The sequence below is a fragment of the Phocoena sinus genome, chromosome 15 (assembly GCF_008692025.1).
Source record: "Phocoena sinus isolate mPhoSin1 chromosome 15, mPhoSin1.pri, whole genome shotgun sequence".
Classification (NCBI taxonomy): domain Eukaryota; kingdom Metazoa; phylum Chordata; class Mammalia; order Artiodactyla; family Phocoenidae; genus Phocoena; species Phocoena sinus.
The window spans coordinates 71,232,047-71,254,562 of NC_045777.1; the positions used below are offsets into that span (position 1 = coordinate 71,232,047).

Here is a 22,516-nt window from a genome sequence, read left to right on the forward strand (position 1 = left end):
TAAGACGGTTAAAAAGGTTACTTTCTAAAACACTAAAAATGGTGAGATTTAAGAGTTTCTTTTTCCATCTGTATACCATTCTAGTATTTTTGTACAATTAGTATATGTTAATATTTCTAATTATAAAAGTAATGCTTTTTTTAAAGAATGTTGAGTACATATGACTAACATTTCACAAAGCATTTTTGTTGACATCAGCAATGTTCTATTATTTTCTTTCTGTGAAAATAGACTGTATTTTCAAAATATTTCTTTAATATTTGTTATTTCAGGAAGATTTTTCAGAGAAAGCTGATGCCTTCTTCTTGAACTATTGAGTTCTCTTGATTCTTTTTTTCCCTCCTCCTTTAATATAAACAATCAAACTTGAAGATACCAAGCTCTTTCAAAGCCTCTTAAATATATTTGGAGAAAGGTTAGAAACGGTTTCAAAAGATAGTTTCATGTTTCCCAGTGTGTAGAAGTGAACTGCTTTGATTGCTTATACAAGTATCTGAAATGGATCAAGAATCACTGTAGGATGTTTACCCACGAAAAGCATCATCAAATAATGCCTTTGAATGGATGTTTTCCTTATTTTGGACATTTTAAATAAGAGACGGGGCAACCTGCATTCAGGACACAGGTTCACCTGACGTGTTCACTGCATCCCACAGGTGAGCAGGATTCTACCCCCGAGTCCGACTCTGCTGCTTAGCAGCTGCGTGACTGTGGACAGATGAATTCACCCACGAGCCCCAGATGCAAATCCCACCTGCCACAAAGGAAGAATGATGCCTGCCCTACCCACCTCCCCAGGCGGTCCCTGCCTAGGGGCCACTTACTGTCATCCAGGGGCATCTTCCTCTGCGGGGCGACAGCATTGGGCTTCAGGTTGTGATAATCCCGGGAGAGTGCAGAAATGAGGCTGGCATGGTTGATGGAGCGCACAGGCCACTGCTGCTCGTTCTCTGGGAGGTTTGGCCATGGAAGCAGCAGGATATTAGAGAGGGCTCGGCACACCAACACCTGAGCCTGGAAGAGACCCCAAGGCGTCCATCAGAAGTTTACGAGCAACGTGGGCAGCAGAGGGGCTGTGCCTGACACAACCTTCAGTACCTACCGCACACAGTGAGCTCAGGCCTCAGGCTACTTTCTTAAAACCTGGGCCTGGGACTTTGGTCCAACTCAGATAATCCACGGAGAATAGAGAAGCTGAGGCAAAAACACCAAATCTGGGTCTAGCACATCTCAGGGCCAGCCTCAACAATCACTCTTAGTGCTGACACTTCCCCTCTAAGTCAATACTTGAAGCATTACAGAGGGAGAAATCACAGACACTGAATCCAACCTGTCCCTCAGCTGCCGGCTTCTGACACCCTCCGAGAAGCTACTCAGAACAGTGCTCGTAAGAGTCTCTTACAGTCAATGTGCCCTTGGCGTCAAGTCAGAAGCAATGCATTCACATCCCAGGTGCTTTTAACTAACTGCTTTGACACCCCTATGATCCCACCCCCGTTTTGTTGTTTTTAAACTTCTAGCCTGAGCCTCCCGGAGGATTTTAGGAGAATATACTTGTCTGGAGTGTCTCAACCCTAAGGAAACAAACATTTAACAACAAAAGCAGACTGTTTTAAACCAGAAAGAATGCAAAGAGGACTCTCCCAACACCAGCCAAACTGCCGGCTCTCAAAGCAGCATCATCTCCAGGCCTCTTGGGAGGAACATTGTATGTGTGAATCAGCACACTGACTGTGTTAGGAAGGTCATGCCAGAGAGCACTGAGGCTGCATCGGTGCCATGCATATAAGAAATCCATCGATGTTGGCACAGCCTGTAAGCTCTAAGTGCAAAAAGAAAGGCTAGACTCTTCTTCCTCAGCTTCCCTGAGCCTGAGCCACACGGCTCTGGGGACCCCAGGGTAGCCCTGAGGCCTCACCTTATCAACCAGCCGCTGGGCAGAGGCATCGGTGATTCTGTTGAATACTTTCTGTACTGCGGGGATGCTGATCAGAAAGACTGGTCGCACAGTGGTGGCCAGTGAGACCAGTAAATGGCATGCAGATAGCAGCAATTTGTCTTGGACCTGGAGAGGGAAGAGGACATGATATGTCAGCTCACGACATCTCCTGTGAGACTGGTTATTAGAAGAACTTAGTGAGGCAGCCACGAGCTAAATATGGTTCTTGGATGCGAAAGTATACCACCCAGGCTCTGGCTCAAAGAACTTTTCCTATAATGACGCCCAGCAACAAGGCATCCCCTTCCTTGCCACGTCCATAGCTCCTGCCCTCAAGCCAGGACCACCCCCCGACGCCGCCCCCCCAGTTCCTCCCATTCTCAGTCACCGGCATCTTTGAGCTCAGTCACTTCTCAGCTCAAGAATCTACAGTGGCTCCCGTCAGCTCTTAAATCACATGGCAAACTCCTTGGCATATCATCCAAACAGCTGGGGACTGTTCATCTCGCTCTTCTTGCTCCAATCAAGCCAAGATCTCTCCACGCGCCCCCCCGCCCCCGCTTTCTGCACTCCATCAATCGCACCAGGCTCGCCTACTTCCTTCACCTCAACATGCCAATCAAAACCTTGGTTCACGTACCATTCTATCCCTTTCAAATTAGCAAAAGAGAAGACTCTTTGAAAACAGGACCTAATGCTAGTAAGACTGTGGTGAAAACAACACACCAAAGAGTCAGTGGCACGTAGAATAATTTAGGAAAAAAAATTACATAACTTCCTAGAACCACAAAATATCCCTAACTTTTAACCCTATAATCCCACTTATTCTAAGAAAACTACCTAAAAGGACAAAGCTACATTCATGAGTACACACATTTCAGAGTTATTCATTACAGAGTGACTTTTTATCAAGCGGAGGCAACGTAAAATACCAGCAATGGGTAGGTAAGTTTTGAAACAACCCCTCACAGGGTATCATAACTCATTTACAAACACAACAAAAATTTACAGAAAACAATACATTGTTCTGTTAATTGTGGTACAGGATGCCATGTATGATTAAAACTACCCCACCCCCCCAAAAAAAAGAAAGAAAAGAAAAAAAGTATATGCTTTAGATATATAAATTGGTGGTCTTCTTGGAGGACGACTTAGAATCTATCAAATTTTACATGGATATAACCTTCGACCCAGCAATTACACTTCTAGGAATCTACCCTACAAGGATATATACACAAGGATCTAATTTCCATCAACAGAAAAATCATTATACACCCCCACTACAGAAAAGCATTGGTCAATTTGAAAAACTGAACTTGCTTGACACGTCTCTGAGGCATACTGTTAAGCAAAAGAAGATATCTGAAGATATCTCTCCAACTATCTACAAACTTTTACGTATGCAGTATGTGAAAACAGGAAAAAGTCTGAAAGATATACAACCAACTGTTGACAATGCTTCCTTTGGAAAGGAAAATGCTTTGAAGATAGGGATTAAAGAGTACCATAATTTTTTAGTCTGTATATTTGAACAGTATTTTACTTTTTGACAATGAGCATGTATTCATGTGGGACTTAGAGAACCGAAAAAAGTTATATTTGAATTTACATGGACTACAACTAATAAGGAACATGAAATGATACATAGTTCTATCACAGCGGTAAGAATTGGGTCTAATGCTCTGTGGTATTTTAATGTTATAATAAACGGGTATATGAACAGAAGGACAGACGTGGAGTTAGAGAAAAGGTGCAGCCTTTGCTGTTTCAAGACCTTGGTGCTGATCAGGGGTGTCACTGCATCCATGGTGGTGGAAATGAGCGTAACAAACTGCTGCGTATTCTGCCGATGAGCCTCGCTGCAGTACTGTGCTAGCCAGTGAGAGTAAGCCTGCAGAGCAGCCAGGGACTGAGCGTGCCTGCGAAAGGAGAGAAGACGCGATTTTAAAGGTTATGGTCAAAATACATTATCACTAAACCTTTTTCCACAGGAGGGAAGAATTTCATCCATCACATTTACTATTCTAGGACATGCGTGGAAGTGTGGAAACCATTTACTTGCTCACGTAGTACCTAAAAGTTAAAACCCATCGTCTAAATATTGCCACCATTGCCTGGAACACAGAAGGCAGTTAGTAAATGTCTACCAGATCTCATTCAATCTTTCTGTGACACATGTGAGCTCAGCCGAGAGAATGGTAAATAATAAAAACAGAATCAAAGAACTTAAGTGATAATGTGTTGACTTGGGAACTAGTAAAAATTTTATATCCATAACTACAAATCAGGATGTAGAAAACTACCAGGAATTATAGCTTTATAAATAAGCATTGATATGAGTCTCTCAAGTTTAAGCTTCCATCATACCATACATGGTATTTGGCTAGAGGCTTGAAGTAGCAAAGACTATGTTTGGTTTCTGCCAATTTTGTACTGCACATACACACAACAAAATATACATCATAAAAGCTCACAATTCATCAGATAATAATCAATCTTTTTACAAGTGAGGCAGTTGTCTCAGAGCTTACAAAACACCAGACCTTCTAATAAACCTAAATGGGTTATTTCTCCCTTTTCTGAAAAAATTAGTAAGTAATCTTGGGGTGATAGTAAGACTCTAAATAAATATACCATTCCCCAACAAACACCCATTGAGGAACGCTGCCTAAATCATTCTTACACTGGTGGTTGCAAACTAGTGGTTTTTCTTTCTTTTTCTGTTCATTAGCTGTATTCTTCTGTAAAAAACAGCTTCCCCTCCCTGATCTTTTTCTTTCTTTTAAATCATATGGATGCTTTATACTCAATATGTTGTAACTCATTATCATCCTCATTCTTTCTTGAGGATCACAATGTCAAGTCTGACCAGGAAAAACCCTTTCATGCTAGCCCCCACATCCTTTTCATATGTTCCTAACCTTCCTCACTGACTCAACAAGATTCTCCAGGGTCAACCTGCCCCAGACTTGGAGCATTTCTCCAAGGAACTCTGGTTCCTTTTGATGGAGAATGCATTTTAGAAACCAAGAGCCTGAGTACTAGAGGTAGCATTGCTACTGGAGTGTCACTGCTTCTAGGACCTTTCAGTGGATGTAGCTAGGTTATAGGCAGACACTATTTAAAAATCAAACTCAGTATCAACAATCCCAGGGCAAACTGACCTCAAGTGCCTCTAGATATGATGCAAGAAGGACATGTCATCTCCTATGCCGTATTCTTGCTAAAACGTTTAACCTCAATCGAATACAGAGAAAAACAACTACACAAATCCAGATTAAGATTTTCTTAAAAAAAAAAAACAAAAATCAGTAGGATCTGGATCTCCAGAAAGTCAGTCTCTCTCTCCAGCCCACCCCTCCCAAACATACACAATTTGGGGAACTGGTCTAGGCTACAGGAGACACACATAATGTGTGATTCATTGGTTAGAACTCAGATCCAAAAAATGTATGTCTACAGATATATATGTAAAAAGGACATTCTTGGGACAATTAGGGAAATTTGCATACGGAATATATATACATATACATTTAAAAACAGGAGACATACTTACATACTTACTGACATTACTGTATCTATGAAAGTTTTTGAGTGTTGATAATGGTATTATGGTTACACAGGAGAATGTTCCTAGGAGATACATGCTGAAGGATATACGTGTGAAGTGATGTGTTGTCTGCAATTTATTTTCAAACAGTTCACACACAAAAACTGTACGTGTGTGCACTTGTGTACACAGAGAGAAGCACAAGGAAAAAAAACAGCAGGGCTTCCCTGATGGCGCAGTGGTTAAGAATCCGCCTGCCAATGCAGGGGACACGGGTTCGAACCCTGGTCCGGGAAGATCCCACAGGCCGCGGAACAACTAAGCCTGTGCGCCACAGCTACTGAGCCTGTGCTCTAGAGCCCGCGAGCCACAACTACTGAGCCCACGTGCCACAGCTACTGAGCCAATGCACCTAGAGATCGTGCTCCACAACAAGAGAAGCCACCACAATGAGAAGCCCGGCAGTGCAACGAAGAGTAGCTCGCCACAACTAGAGAAAGCCTGCATGCAGCAATGAAGACCCAATGCAGCCAAAACTAAATAAATAAATAAAATAAATTTATATTTAAAAAAAAAACAGCAAATGTGGCAAAATATTTATCATTGATGAATCTAGCTTGAGAGTATAGTATATGGGTGTTCATTCTATTTTCCCCTTTTCTATAGATTTGAACTTTTTCAAAATAAGTTAGGTAAGAAAAGGTACTAAGTACCTTAAAGTAAGAAAATATTGGGAATTTGATATTCATAGTGACAAAGCAGTTATTTTGTATTTTGTCTTTAGAATCCATTGATCAAAAAGTAAGTACCAAAAGTAAGGAGGAAGACATCAAAGTGCGTCTTGGGGTGGGAGGGGGCGGGTTCCTAAGAATTTCAATCAATCTATCAAACTTACAGAGCTCCTTAAAGGCTGAAGGGAGGAGCTCTAAAACTTCCTGAAATTGTGTTCAAGGCGTGTTTATGAGCAAATTAGCATTTTTCTTGGGAGAAGCTTTCTCTAAATTCTCAAAAAGGAAAGCAATATTTAAAAAAAAAAATTTTTTTTAAACAACCACAGTAAATAAGACTCTTTCTATTATTTATTTAATTTGAAGCTCAAGAATGCTCTAGAACAGGGGTCAGAGACTTTTTCTGCAAAAACCAGAGTATAAATATTTCAGGTTTTATAGGCCATCCACTCTTGTTCAGAACTATTCAACTCTGCCACTGTAGTGCAAAAGCAGCTCATAGATAATACGTAAATGAATGGGCATGGCTGTGTTCCAATATAACTATTTACATAAGCTGGCAGTGGGCTGGATTTGGCACAGGCCATAGCTTACCACCTCCTGCTCTAGTCTAGAGCAAGCCTTCTGGGCAGTGTAATCTCTGGGATATGGCCCCATCTCCAGTCCCCATTCCTCTATCCCTCCCATATGTCACTTTCCTAATGGCTTTTCACTGTCTGTAAAGTTTCTCAAAGTGTGGTCCCTGGATGCCCCGCTTTCAAAATCACTTGAGGTTCTTGTTTAGTATGTAAATACCCGACGCTTATGCCATCCTGCTACAATCAGAATCTCTGAGGGAATATGTTTCCCAAGCATTCTCCTGTACCCTGCAGCTTCAGTCACTGGTCTACAGGGTAAGAGTCATGGCATTCAAGGTGAAACACTTAGCCCTAACATGTCTATCCAGCCCCGCCTCCCGCCACACCAACTGCTCACCGCGTCCCTAACTGTGTGACTCTGGAACACTTCTGTGGCTTGGCTTGTGCTGTTCTTTCCTCCTGAAATGCCTACTCCATATACCTTCTGCTGCCAGCTCTCATCTGCCTGATGAATTCCATTCACTCCAACCACCCCGGCCCCGAGATATCATCAAACAATCTTTCTCTTTCTAGGTTTGGAGGTGGGAGTTTTTCATCTTTTCATGGCAGCCACTACAGTCCCTTTTTATCTGTAAAGTCATTTGGGGCCAGACAACAAAGCCCTTCTGAGAATACACGGAACATCTAACTATACTTACACATCAATGAGATCAGGCTTCAATACTGATGGCACGGCAGTCTCAATGTTGTACAATTTTATCTGAGATCCATACAAAGTAACTTTGACCAGCCTGTTGGCAAAGAAGAATGTAAGAAAAAGCATTCAGTTTATGGACTAAAATAGACAAAATGGACTAGGTACCAAGGTCTCGAGGACAGACTTTTTTTCAATCAAAAATAATCCAGACCAGGTCTTCAATTTTATCCCAAAGACATAATCTGAGATGTGCATAAAGATTTATATACTGAGATACCAACTAAAGCATTACTTACATTGAAAACAATATAACACAACACAGAGAACATAATGCAATGTAACAATATATACAATAAAAATGATGAGGATGGAAATTTTTATGCTATGTGTATTTTACCACAATAACAAAAATTAGGAAAAAAGTGTATGTTTCAGGCAGATAGGTATATGATAAAGAAAATACAGCAAAATGTTCACTGTATAATCTATGGGTATTTCCTACACAATTTTTTAACTTTCTGAAGAGTTGAAATGGGGTGGGGGGGAGGGAGGCCACAAAAGTTTCTAAAATAGATCAAGGTATTTTCAACTTCAAGCACAATTCTTTGAGAAGCGAGTTACTGAGCCCACTGGTTGCCCAAGGGCTCACTATGTATCAGTACAAACGAACACTGAATACAATAACTAACAGCCAGCTCTAGTGGGAAATGAGAAATGCATCTTTCACTAGAGACAGACATTCCTTTCTGAGTAAACATAAACAAACAAACCAAAAATACTAGAGACCTGGCTAGGTTCTCTCTGTGCTTACTCTGTAAGGAAACCTGGGAGCAGGTCTGAGGGGGATGCCAGGGAAGACGGTGCATGTTTCTCTCCCCCAATCCAACAGTGAGGAGGGTCTCAAACTTCACTGAGCATAAGAATCAACTGGGGAACTAATTACAAATGCAGTTCGCTGGTGCTACCCCACAGACTGACTCTGTAGCATTGAGGGGGCTCTGGAAATATGCATCTTTGAAAAGCAGCCAGGGGACTCTGATGCATGTAGACCATACTCTGAAAAATGCTCCTCTCTGATGGTGGGGAGAAAGCAGGACTTTGTTACAAAACCACAAGCTTGAGCCACAAGTTATTCAGGGCTGGGGAGCAGTCAGAAAGACGAATTTCCAGTCAGTCAAGGAAATAAGGGTGAAAGAGCCAAGGGTTCTCAATCTGAAGTCCTAGGAAGCGGGGTGTGGTGGTGGCAATAACTAGGCATCAAATCATTCACCATCAATAAGTAAGACGCCAATGCGCAGCCAGTATTTAATTCTTTAAGCTGCCCCACACTTTTCACATTCATACAGTAAGTGTACAGTTCAGTGGTATTAAATATATTCACAACGTGCTACCACCCCCACCATCCATCTCCACTACGCTTTCATCTTGTAAAACTGCACCTCAGTACCCATGAAATAAGAACTCTCCACACCCCTCCCACCCCGGCAACCAGCCTTCTATTTTCTGTCGCTATGATTCTGACTACTCTAAGTACCTCATATAAATGAAATCATACCGCATGTGACTTTACATTCTGTTTCTTCATTCAACGGCATTCTTTAACGTTGTTCTACACTAAAAATGAACATCTTTTAATATTTCTATGTTTAGCAATCTTAATATTAGGTTTTTTTTATGTAACCTGTAAGTGAAAACACTGCTAATCACAGTGGCTATTAAGATCACATAGCCATAACAAGGAGGCTTCTCTCACACTTTATTCTAAATGAAGACAAAACAGCAAAGTATCTTTACGTACTGAGCCTGAAAACCTAAGCAGTGCAGAAAGATGTATATATTAAGGACCTACAAAATAGCAATCCAGGATCTCTGAACAGTCATTTCACTATGAAGTTGAAATGACTGATGGATATAATATATTGCTTAAGTTTAAATTAAATACAGATTTCAGACAGAAGGACATGTTCTATCCCTACTAACCATCAGCGGAAACAGGCCTAGTGCAGGAAAAAGAACTTGAAGTAGAAGCTCTGTGGTTTGGAAAGAGCACAGTATTTGGACTCAGGAAACTGGTTAAAGTACCTGTGCTCCCACTCATGAACTGTGTGACCTGAGGTAAGGCACTCACCCTCTCTGGGCCAGAATTTACTCAGATAAAATGACAATACTTGTCCCTCAAAGTATAGAACGAAAGAAAATGTACAAAATTACTTTTGAAAATTTCCTACTACTGTATGCTGCTTTTATTATTATTAATCTGGTTTTTCAAGATTTATTTAAAATTCTTCGTTATCGCTGCTTTTAAGCTAAGAGTAACAGTTAAAGAAAAATCTGGCATGCAAGTAATTAGGCTTGAGCCCCAGCTACCCCTCATGTGTTACCAACGATACAGCTACTGGGTAAATGAAAGCACCAGGTGTCTCTCAACTTTTGGCTGGACCCACACCCACCCAGTTTTGATCGAATCAACTCACTGGTTACCTTGAAATGATCTGAAAACCTCCTGTCACTTTTATTTTAAGCATATGCCTTTTTAAATGTATGAGTTCATGAGAAGGGAGGGGGCAGACTAGGTAGTAGGAAATGGTCTTCAACAAATGCAGCCGTAAACCCTGTGGGGGACCCTCGAGGAAGAAGTAGTAAAAGGAGCTTGGTGGTGGGAAGGCTGGGATCCACCCCTCAGGTCAGGCTTGGAGGCTGCCCGGCTTCAAATCCTCAGGACCCTAAGAGGACTGGAAAAACCAGTCCCATTCTAAAAGGACCAGAAAAGGTCCCACCTCTGGCCTCTGGCTGCCTACTCAGATAGTGCCTACTGCCTACGTGTTTGTCCTTTTATTAATATGGCTTTCTTCATGTCTCTTTATAACCTCACCTGGTTTCTTCTGAGGTTACTCCTGTCTTTAAATATAAGATCGTCTATGAAATAACAGCTTATATTTACTGTTTGCTACATACTAGGCCCTGTGCTCAGTGCCTTACCTCATGTAATTCTCACAATAAACCTTCAGGATACTACGTCCACTCCGTTTTACAGATGAGGGACCTGAAGTTCAGAGAGGGTCAGTGACTGCTCCACACTCCCCTGTATGTGGCAGAGCCTCAATTCACCTGGTGCCAGAGCAGAGCTGCCTGGCAACAGCTGTTCCTCACACAAGCAGGCAAGCTGAGCTCCATGCTGTAACTGCCCACCCACCTCTCCACCACCGTGAGGGCGTCGCTGAAGCGCACGACGAACACGTCCCCGATGAAGTACTCGGCTAGGCGGCCCACAGCCTGCAGGAGGGAGCTCAGGTCTCGCAGGGAACAGTGCAGCCGCCGGCAGTCGTTCTCTGCTGTGATGTTCAACCTGTGTCCTGGAACATAACACTTCAGATGGTTTTTCAACAGGAAGAACATGCTTTAATTACCGCTACAGATATCTGCTCATCCAGGCAAGCTACATTCAGCAAAACCAATTTTTGAAACATAGCAACCCACAGGCTGCTTCCCAGTACCAAGCAGGGAAACTGGGCAGGCTCCACCTACAGCCAGACCCACATGCACCCCAAGGCCAGAGGGAGAAACAGAGACAACAGACAGCCCGGGCCGTGCTCACATGGACCGATCTGATCCATGACTGGATTCCTCTGGACCCTGTGAGGAATGACACCGCCAGTTTCACAGACAAGAAAACACACCCAGGGGGTGCCCAGTAACTTGCCTAACATGGGTCGTATTTCCAGGGCAGAGCTAGACTCCTAAGCTAAGTCTATGCGACTCTGCGGGCTTTCTGCAAATGGCCCTGGTGCAGAATGGAGTCTCCATGGGCTGACAGGGTTCAAAGAACACAGTGCACTCAGCACTCCACCCCAGGTTCGCAGGTAGCACCGTATGGACCAAAGGCGTAGGACTTGGGATTCAGAAGACACAGGTTCCCTGCCACGTGCAAGCTCTGTGCCTCAGAGAGCCCTCTAAGTCTCAGTTTCTTCATCTTTAAAATGGAAACAAGCACTACTATCTAATTCACTATAGTAAGGGCTGAATTAGAATGTGTAAAAACCCTATAAACTATAAAACATTATTCAGTGTTTGTAATTAATAATGAGTAACAAAGAGCTAGTGATTTTCTAAGGCCTGAAACTTTCCTTCAATATTTCTTCAAGTTGAGCAAGGAGGAAACAAAGATGAAGGACAACAGCATCCTCAATGCAGCCACATCCTTGCCCTTTGGACCCCTCTCCCCACACAGGTCTACAAAATATATTAATTATTGCCAAGCCAGAGAAAGCGCTCTCTGTCTGACCAAGTCCTCCTCCAGCATCCAGGAGGAGGGAGGGAGGGGCAGTAACAGTAAGATCACTGCCACAGGGCACCTGCAATCCATCCACTCCCTAAATACTTTTCAAACCTTCTCCTGCCACTGCCACTTCAGGATTTTACTCTGCTGGAGGCAGGAACCTCCCCCCTCCATGGCGCTCCACAGCATCTTCCTAGAACCCAGATCTAAGCACAAAGCTCCCAGCAGGCAAGGAGCCAAACCCTTCTGGGGCTCCCTCTGGCCAAAAGGGAAAATCCCAACCTCCCCAGCTTCAGCTGAGGTCTCTGTGACTTCACCTCCTCCTCCGATCCCACTCTATCACCTGGACCCACTGATGGCCCCCTGGTGCCTCGTCTCTGCACCTCTGCACAAGCTGGGGTCTCTGCCTGGAGTCCCCACATCACTCTCTGGTCACGCACACCTCACGGCCCTCATATAGCCTGCATGCTCACCTAAGCATCGCCTCTCCTGGAAAGCCTTCCCTCCCCACTCCCCCAACAGAGGGAACTCACTTCCCCTCCTACATCCCCCCAGGGCACTCCCTGCATGTAAGGAGATAAACTACTGATTTATAAGTCTGTCTCCTCACTGACTGTGAACTCCTTCATGGTGAGGGGCTCTGCCCAGCAGCCAGCATGGCACCTGGTACAGCATGAGTGACCACAGATGTACGACTGAATGTGACCCACAGAACAGAGAGCTAACTAGAGCAGGAGAGAGAGTCCTGGGGGCCTGAATTTTCTCATACTGCCCTTGGGGGCATTCACTTTACTATGTAAACGTGAATACGGATAAGCGACACTGGTGGAGAAGAAAAAGGAAGGTGACACCTAAGAGACTGGGGGTGAAGCAGCAAGTTCGATGCCTCAGCTCCTACACTGACTTCCAAGTGCTGAGGCCGGAAGAGAGCCTGTGACAGCCCCGAAGGAAGGACAGGAGCCTGGAAAAGGGGACACTGTGACCAGGGTGTTGTTACAGTGGGTCACACCCCAAGGAGCAGAAGTACAAAAGGAAGGGGCAACTCAAGGAGAGAGCCAGTGACAAAGCCAGCCCTGACCTGCCCAATCACCTGTCCGCTTGCAACACTCCCCGTGGAGAGCAGAGCCTCAGTGCAGAAACACGGAGTGGGCTTCTCAGCCTCAGGCAGCCCTGCCAAGGCCGCTGGGTGGGCATCTAAGGAGGGTGGGCCAGCTCCCCTAGTCAGAGCAGGAGGGTGAGCGTCCCACACCTCCAGCCAGAGGAGCCCACAGAACACACAGAACCAAGAAGCGGTTCTGGTCGTGCTTGGTCACATGAGAGGGAAAAATGCCTCTCTCCTCTCCTCTCCCAGTTAACAAAAGTGCCACAGTTACACACCTTCTGAATGTCAAGGATGTTCAGGGTTACTGCTATGTAACTGAAGCCCAGAGTAAACAAAAACCTGTTGTTCCACCTGTATGCAGACCAACCAAGGCTTAGGGCTCTGCGGGAAATAAACCCTTAAGAAAAACACACCCTGGAACTGGATGTGGTGGTGGTACAGGCTTCAAAAGAGATGAGGCCAGCTCTTCTTTCAGAGAGCAACGTGGACAGGTTTCGAATCCGCATCAGTGGCCCCTCACGCTCCCTGCACGTACCCATCCTCATCTTCCACCCCATCTCCCACCGAGCTCTACCCTGACGAGTCGGTTTCAGCTTATTCACTGTACTCAATACCCAGAACTAGGCACCCTTAGGTACAACCTCAGAACTAGGTTCTTAAATATTTTAAGCATGAAGGAAAACATTGTGTTTCTCTTTTAAAAACCAAACCAAAACACCACCCCAAATCATGTTTCCCTGGTAGATGGTCATGAGACAGCTTAAAAGCCATGGTGACCAGGCCTGCCCCTCTTCCCCTTTGGCCCCTGCATCCACGCATACATCTGAAGCATGGCCGTCCCCCAGCCTTGCCCCTCCAGCCTCTTCCTGGACACCTCAACTGAATACTAGAGAGCCCAATGCCTCTTGAGGGAGTCTTCCATCTTTGGACAGCCTGGTCAAAAACACAGGGGTCTCCCTATAATTGCTCCTTATTACCGCTGGTCCCGCCCTTTGAGGGGAGGAAAACAAGCCTAAGCCTGCTGACACATGACAGTCTTGAGGAGATACGGAGAGAGGGGTCACACTCTTGCCAGTCTCCTCTTGGCTGAAATACACCCCAGGGCCCCTTCCATTCTCTGTGTCACCCTCCCTCGAGAATCCTTGCCATCCTGATCACTCCCCTCTAAACCTACCCTAATTTGTCTGACAAAAAGCAGTACCTAAAATGAAAAACAGCTCGCAAATGCTATGTGTGTCTTAAACTATTAGTTTGAACCATATGAGATTGCTGATATTTGACCGTTTCTGACCTAACAAAACTGCAATTCCATATAATTCAACTTAAAACATATGTGCCATTCAAGGTTCACATTAATCAAAATGGCAGCTGGCTCTTCGCTGCTCCGTCTGCAAGGCAGTAAGTACCCTAAATCAGTCTCCAGCCCCTGCCCCCCAGCCTGGAGACCACACACTACCACCACCACCAAAAAATCATGCAGGGTACCACACCTCAACCTGAGGGGGCAGGCTAGAGTTCCCACTGTGAAAAGCTGTTCAGATCAACCCACATTTTCTTCTTTTTGGCTAAGGCTTCGTTCCCTCCCTCCTCAAGTCAACAGCATAGAATATCCGCAAAGTGGAGCCTGCAGGGGAGAACACTGCTAGGTACAGGTTTCAGAGGTAGAAAATATGGCCACACTGAAGTCCTATCTTACAGAAAGCAAGTCACCCTGCAGCTGTCTAGATGTACCTAAGCCACATCCAAAGAACAGCTCACTGGCAAATCACTGCCCTGGAAAGAAACATCTTAATGTTAAATATAATTCGGTCTTTCTTTCTTTTCTTTTCTTTTTTTTTGGGGGGGGGGGTGGGGGGAGGCTGGGAGATAAAGGTATAAAAATTAGCATTTAAGGTATTCCACTCTGAGAGAACAAACAAGTCATAAACAAACCTAAGCAGAAGAATTTAAGTCCAAAAATCTATATATTGTAGCTGGAGCAATCTCTTAGGCAGGGAAGTTTGCACAGCTTAACAGAAAAATTAACAGGGCTGCTTAGAGCAGAAATATTGCCCCAATGAGGGAAGATCTCAGTGAGGGGTGGCAGAAGTCAGTCACCTACAAAATGGATACCTGAGGGCCACATAAGGACACAAATGCAGCACTAGGGGCACAACAGGGCTTTGAGGATTTCTCAGACCACAAAAGGGACAAACAGCGAGGGCAAAGGATGACTCCCAGGGGTAAGGGAGGAGGCACAGTGACTGATGTACCTACCACAGGGACAGCATTTTTGCCTTGGACTTTACTGAGGAAGTGGAAGCAGGAGGATCAGCAGAAGCAGAGTAAAGAGTAAGACTCCCATCTCACAGGCTCTGGAATTCAGGCCAGGAGAAGGTCAATGCAAATGAAAGGAACAGGCCATAACCCATCAGGGGAAAGAGAACATAGTTTCTGGTAAGAGGCTGACTAATATAGCATGGAGGTTATATGAGGGGTAAATGACCATGGGAACCAAGGAACAAAATGTACTCAGAGTTTCCATTTTTTAATAGCCTTTGCATTGGAAACTTGGCTTTTGCTTTGTCATGGATAAGAGAGCTCATTTTAAAACAGGAAATAAGGATTTCTCTGGCCTGAGAGGTTCTGCCACTGGGGTATATGCACCAGGGATCAGTGCTAGGGATGAGGTTTAGAAATTACCTGGAAGAGCCAAGGGCACTGTGAAATTGCCAGTAAATGGGCGGCAATGAGAGCAGGCACAGGATAGTCCATTTAGGGAAACATCATTCCGAGTATCCTTCTCAGATAAGAAGCTCTAAGTTATCAATTATGTCACAGAAAAAGGACTTAAGAATCACTGCAGATTTTCACCTGAAGACCGACTCAATGTAATGTAAAAAAAAGTCAGCTACTAACACTGACTCAAGGTCAATTTTGGGGGAAAGGAATACAAGCTCGACTTTTTTTTTTTTTAAGATCAAGAATGTCTTTAGGGTCCTGAGTATATTCTAGTTTGAATAGTGGCCCTGAGGGAGAGATCACCATAGTACGATTTTTCCCAAGAATGGTTTCTGGAAACATCTGTAGCATTTGTACACAGTCAAATGTCCATAAATGCTGACAGCATTTTACAGGCACATTTGCTTTGAAAAGTGGTCTTTTTAAAGTTCTGCATAAGCTGTTCTTACCCTATCTACACAATCAGGGCCTAAAGCTGGGGCATGCCAAGTCCCATCAACCTCCTGGGGCCCAGTGGATTATTTAGAAGCTAATATAGTCATGGAAACAAGCCGTCACAGGCCACCAAGAAGGGCAGCCTCAGAAGGAGCCTCTTGGGGAGGCTCTGCCACAAATAACAAGCTCATCCAGGGCCAGGCATAACTCCTGTAAGGAAAACTGGGAGGAAGAGCAGTGTGAAATGACGTGTGTGTGTGTGTGTGTGTGTGTGTGTGTGTGTGTGTGTGTGTGTGTTTTCAGCTGGCAGAATGAATGTCAGATTTTGGTTAATTCAACTTTCTATCATTCCCTATTATACCATCTTGGTACTAGCACCAACAAGCCACGTGACCTTGGGTAAACTAACATCTCTGAACATTAATTTCCTCTTCTGTAAAACAGGAGAACTATTATTAGTACTTACACCTCACAGGCCAGTTGAGAGAATTAAATAACATAAGCAAATAACATGGTGCCTGGCATGCAATGTGTGTTCTACAAATAGAAGGTATTATTTTATCATTATTATTAACAAAATAACCAAAAGATGTTAACCCTAAACCCCAAGCTGGTGAAACCTGCCAACAGCAGGCCAAAATCTTTCCAACTGACTACAGTCAGGGCTATTGACACAGGAGAGGTAACCATCCCCTAGGGTGAGCTCTACCAGTCCACCTGCCGCAGAGTTGCTCCCATGTCCTCCTGATTCTAAAAGCCAGAGAAGAACGAACCCGTCGCAGGAAAGTCCAAGACCATTTTTTTCTAGTGTACTAGCTGGCTTAAAGGACACAAGAGAAATATTCTAATCACTAGGGTTTTTCAAAAGTCCTACCTCTTTGCTCCAAACCAGCTTCCTTTCTCTCACTGAGATGCCTCTTTGGAATATGCGGTCACAGCCTCATCTCTTACCTCCCCCAAAGCTCCTTTTTAATCATGACTTTTTGTGTGTGTGTTTTTTTAAATTTTCCCTGTTTAGAAATGGAGAGAGAGGGAGCAGTAGGGAGGGTGCAGTGGAGAAAGCATGTTCTGACAACAGAGAAGGCAGTAATTAAATATCAGTCCAATTTTTTCTGAACATTAAATTAGAAAATAAAAGCCAGTTTACCTGATGCTGAAGTAACTATAAACTGCTGTAACCCCAGATAAACTTCTAAATTGTCCTGAAGAACTGGAAACTGAAAACAAAGAAACAAAGATTTAAAAACTAAAAAACCAAAAAAACACAGCATAAATGCAAATTGTAACAGCATTTCAACAATGAAAGAAGTACCTATGGTGGGGAGGAACAGGATAAAAACCTTTTCTCTGGGAAGCTTTATATGCAGCCAAGAAGAGGTGGCACCCTTCAGCACCTCCCACCCCTGGCAAATTCTACAAGTGAAACCACCAGTTAATATTTGGAATAAGAAAGAAAATAACACACCACTTTGATACTTTTTCTATTTTTTATTTTTTTTATTTTTTGCGGTATGCGGGCCCTCACTGTTGTGGCCTCTCCCGTTGCGGAGCACAGGCTCCGGACACGCAGGCCCAGCGGCCATGGCCCACGGGCCCAGCCGCTCCACGGCATGTGGGATCTTCCCGGACCGGGGCACGAACCCACGTCCCCTGCATCAGGAGGCGGACTCCCAACCACTGTGCCACCAGGGAGGCCCCAGTTTGATACTTTTTCTAAACAAAGCACTGGATGCTGGGTATGATTATTATGACTATTATGTTCTTAAAAGAGGACATCAAGCCCCCAAATGATCTACACCTTCTAGAGCTCTGAGATAGGGCCCACCTCCGTTCAAGTCCAAGGAAAACCCTGCCTTTGAAAGAAATAGCAGATATGCCTTATTAAAGTGCATGGCAGAATGAAAAGACAGCCAAATTATTTGGAGTCAGTTTGCCTTACTCATTTAGCAGACAGGACCTTTATAACCAGAGCTCTACCTTTTCTTTCTAAAGGTGCTAACTCACCATTAAGATAAAATTAAAACGTTAATACGACAGGTCCCAAAGAAAGGCAGATGGCAAAATAAAATGGCACTCTCCATAAGAGAATACAAGATATAGCTGGGCTATGCAATGCAAAGCTGACCCTAATAAATTATCTTGCCTCTAGAGGAGAGATGGACTTAATGAAATCTCCTCAAATAACAAACAGCACTTAGTAAATAAAATCAGTCCTTATGACTAAGGATTCTAGCACATAAACACAGGCAGAGAGTACCCAGCAAATCATTTGTCAAGAGTGAGCTTTACAAAGGCTAACTTTTCAACGATGTAATTTTTATAAATGTATCTTCCACTTGGCTTAGCCACTTCTGAGCTACTGATGAAAACATTAGTAAAATTCATATTACACCCAAGAGTTTAGGAAAGAAAAACAGAGCTTTCAAATGTTGATTTTAAAATATCTGGGGGAAATGTTAACATTTTTAAATTTGAGGGTCAGTTATGGTAATTATTATTGTTTAAAATATATACACTTTATAATACTGGTGAGCAAAAAAGCCTTACTACTCGTGCTATATGCAGGGAAATAATTAGGCTCTTCGTTCCCCTCCAAGTGGTGAGTTACCAGTGTTGAGAAGGCGTGTGTGGGAAGGAGCTCCATCACTTTGGCCACTACCTCCAAGCTCTGGCGTAAGTACCGCTGCCACTCTGTCTGCTGCTGTGGGGCAAACACAGAAGGATCAGCTCTCCCAGACAGGCAGAGTCTCGTCATCTTCCCTGCCAACCTGTCCTCAACCTCAAGTCCACTCTCAGACATAAATATGTGAAGAAATAGCAAATGATGGAACCAGGTTATTTGGTATTTTAAAAAAGCTAAGCTAAAAAAAATTTTTTTAATCCAATGAATTAATTTCACAAGAAGCTATTTCCTCAAAAAGCAAATGATCCACATAGAATGACCTACTTTTCTCCCTATTGTCATAGGAATAAGATATTTTTAAAAAGCCACCTGTGAAATGCTCAAGTCCCCTTTACGTCATCCCAGCTATAGGAATTGGTTCATTACCTTCTGAGACAGCCCGTTACTAAGCACATGTAAGTATAACCAACCACACCAGTGCCAGGCAAAGTATGGTCCTCAGACAGGCAGCATCAGCATCTCCTGGTGGTTTGTCAGAAATGCAAACTCTGTGCCCCCACCCCAGACCTCCTGAATCAAAGTCTATTTAACAAGCCATCCCAGTGATTCTTATCCAGGCTAAAATATGAGATGCACTGGCCTATATCAAACAGGTAACGGGAAGTGAAGCTAAAATTCACCAAGCCTCTACTATCCACCAGGCACGTGGTCAGTACATCCACATGTGCTACCCTCACATGTTAACTGTCAACACAGGTCAGTTCAGATATACCCTTCCACTTTTGGGAGATGAGGAAATTAAAGCTTAGAGAAATTCAGCGACCAGACCTCTACCCCTTTCCTACCCAGGGTTGCAGAGATTCAAATCCAGGCCATCTGATTCCAAGTACAAGGCTATTTTGAACCCAAATATGGCTTCCCTCAAGGTCTTGACCACACCACAGTGGCTGTTATTTTGAGAGTCATACCAGTGACGTGAAATTTTTTAAATGCATGGTGCTTAAGAAAAAGGAACACTGGAGTTGTGTCCTTAAAGACATTTTCCTTACAAACGTTGGGCACACCAGCATTATTAAATTCAAGATTGATTTTAAGAGATATCAGTTTACAAAATATATATAGTCAAAAGAGACATCCTTTCATTCTAGCCTTATCATTTAAGTATCTCTTTAACTATTTCCACCAGCATCCAGCTAGCTTTTATTTGTTGCCCAGAGTGTGGGTGCAAGGCAGGGGAAACAGGAGGTAGATACAGAGTTCTTACTAAACCACTTTTCACTGTACATATGGTTTTCTCTACTTACCTCTCTAGTCCATAGAGGTAAATGCCTGTAAAACTTTTTTTTACAGTTAATGAACCCAAAGAGACCAGTCGGATACAAATTTCAAATGCATAACTCAAACCATAAGACCACTCTGGCTTAAAAATAATCTCCAGAGCAAAACGCCACGGGTTCCAAGGCTCCATTTCGATTCATACCACAGCATGACAATGAATAAGGTCAATTAGGATGTGCTGCTTACATCGTCATCCAGTGTCTCGTCATCCAACTCCTCCAACTGGGCCTGGTTGTATCTGAACTGGATTCGATTCAACACCTCCGTGAGCAAGAGGACTAGGGCGTCTTCGTACCTATGTGGCAGGGAGAAATTCAACATCAGATGAAAGGAGGCTTTTAGCCTAGGATTTCAAAAAAGCCTCCTGTACTGTGAAGGGAATGGTGTCTGTGTTGGATCACCATACACAAGAAGCATCTAAACTAAACTTAGTTTATGGTTTTGCAAGTGCTATGTGAGAGTGGAACAGTAGCAGGGGTGTTTGTTTATTTATTTAACTATGTTCCAGGCACAGAACATACTGGATTGAACCTTCTTGATGGATTGAACCTTTTATCATTATGTAATGTCCTTCTCTGCCTCAGGTAGCAATTTTTGTCTTAAAGTCTGTTTTGTCTGATATTAGTATAGCTACCCTTGCTCTCTTTTGGTTATTGTTTGCATGGAATATCTTTTTCTATCTTTTTACTTTAAACCTATTTGTGTCTAAAATTCAAGTGAGTGTCTTGAACAACATGTAGTTGGATCATGTTTTTTAATCCATTTTGCCAATCTTTGCTTTTTAACTGGAGAAGTTAATCCTTTACATTTAATGTAATTACCAATAAAGAAGGACTTACTTCTGCCATTTGTTTTCTCTATATCTTTTCTTCCTCAATTCCTCCAGTACTGCCTCCTTTTGTGTTAAATAGATATTTTCTAGTGTGCTATTTTAATTCCCTTGCCATTTCTTTTACCAAATTTTTTAAAGTTTTTTTCTCAGTGGTTGCCCTGAGAATTGTAAGTACTATATATAAATATCTATTAATTCAATGATTCAGTCCTTTTAACAACTGTGACAGGTAGGTGGTATTATCGGTACTTTTCTGATGAGGAAACTACAATTAACAGAAGCTAAATAAACTGCCCAAGGTCACAAAGCTAGCTGGTTTGAACCCAGAGCTCCCTAACTCAACATGTCATGTTCTTCTCTCTACACATAAACCACCAACAGGCTTGGAGCCTGCTCCACCCACTCCAGAAAACCTCAATTCTAGTCAATTTGTAAGAACACTTAAAACCTAAAAGGAGAGATGGAAAAAGCCTAAGGGAACAATGACCCTTTGATCTGTGTCTAAGAATAATTTCTCAAAGAAACATGTGGAGCCCTAGGCTTGGATATTTCCCACATGTGATAATAACCTAACTCAGAAGACACCATAGTTCTATGTGACAGTTGCTACCACAAGGGCCAACAAACCACTAATTTTCAAGAACAAATCAAGTAGCCTGAATGCTTGCCTGTCCTGAAATGTTTCTACAAGAAGCTCAGACCTCATCTTACTCACAAGGCAAACCAGCCACGCTGGTTATTCAGCTCTCAGTGCCAGTCCACTCTCCACGTTTTGTGATGCTGGGACTCAGACTACACAACGCACATTTCTCCTCTGCCTGTTAGGCTCTGTCAACAGGGGCACTGGAGGAAAACTGGAAGGCAGAAGGAGGGGCAAAGGGACCCCATTCTTCCTGTGGGCTTGCTGTCCTGGCCAGTGTCACCCCAACAATGGTCACCTGGCAGTAATAATTGGTTCCAGCTTCCACATTCCCCAAACCAGCCCCATCACGAACTCTCAGAGGTGCTAGCAGCAGCCAGGTTACATCTTCTCCTCAAAGGATTAAGTCCCAGCTCCCTGGGGCCTCTCCTCTGAGCTCCTGTGGCAGTTGGGTGATACCCTCTCCTCGGAGATCTGAGCTCTAGCAGCATGGGGGCCGTCCCTCTGATATTTGACATTTTAATGACACCAACACCTCTTTCCTTTGTACCACTAGCCCTAGTGGTGGAGCTGCTTCCCACAGTTATCATCTGTGTTGTCTCAGTGGTCAAGGACATGGAAAGAAGTCATCTGGTGGGACCTCTGGGAAAGCTTCTTTTGTCTAACCTCTCCCTCTTATTCCTGCTGCCTGAATCATAGGTGTGATGTCTAGATTCAGCATCCATCTTTGACTATAAGGTGACTGTGGAGATGGAAGCCATGCCTAAGGCTGGTAGAACAACAGGTAAAGGGATCCAAATATTAACTGACAGGGACTTCCCTGGCAGTCCAGTGGTTAAGACTCCAAGCTCCCAGTGCAGGGGGCACGGATTCAATCCCTGGTCGGGGAACTAAGATCCTGCATGCCGCGCGGTGCGGCCTAAAAAAAACAAACAACAAAATATTAACTGACATACCAAAAAAAAGGAGACACTGAACATTTGTCAAGGGAAAGAAAATCAAGATTATCACAGATGACACAGATGTTGAATTATCGAAGATTTTTAAAGCAGCTATT

General features: G+C 43.6%; 1 protein-coding gene across 3 annotated transcripts in view; it reads right to left on the reverse strand.

Moving 5' to 3' along the window:
• XPO6 (exportin 6) overlaps positions 1 to 22,516 on the reverse strand; it is a 107,147-nt gene that overhangs the window by 12,879 nt on the left and 71,752 nt on the right. For 2 of the 3 annotated variants that reach the window (XM_032604540.1, XM_032604538.1), the window contains exons 10-17: positions 20,174 to 20,282; positions 18,635 to 18,727; positions 17,174 to 17,243; positions 10,686 to 10,845; positions 7,494 to 7,586; positions 3,714 to 3,858; positions 1,919 to 2,065; positions 825 to 1,014 (exon numbers count right to left, since the gene is read on the reverse strand). In XM_032604540.1, the coding sequence (XP_032460431.1) occupies positions 825 to 1,014; positions 1,919 to 2,065; positions 3,714 to 3,858; positions 7,494 to 7,586; positions 10,686 to 10,845; positions 17,174 to 17,243; positions 18,635 to 18,727; positions 20,174 to 20,282 (1,007 nt within the window). The remainder of the gene's footprint in view (positions 1 to 824; positions 1,015 to 1,918; positions 2,066 to 3,713; positions 3,859 to 7,493; positions 7,587 to 10,685; positions 10,846 to 17,173; positions 17,244 to 18,634; positions 18,728 to 20,173; positions 20,283 to 22,516) is intronic. The other variant, XM_032604541.1, reaches the window with a different exon arrangement.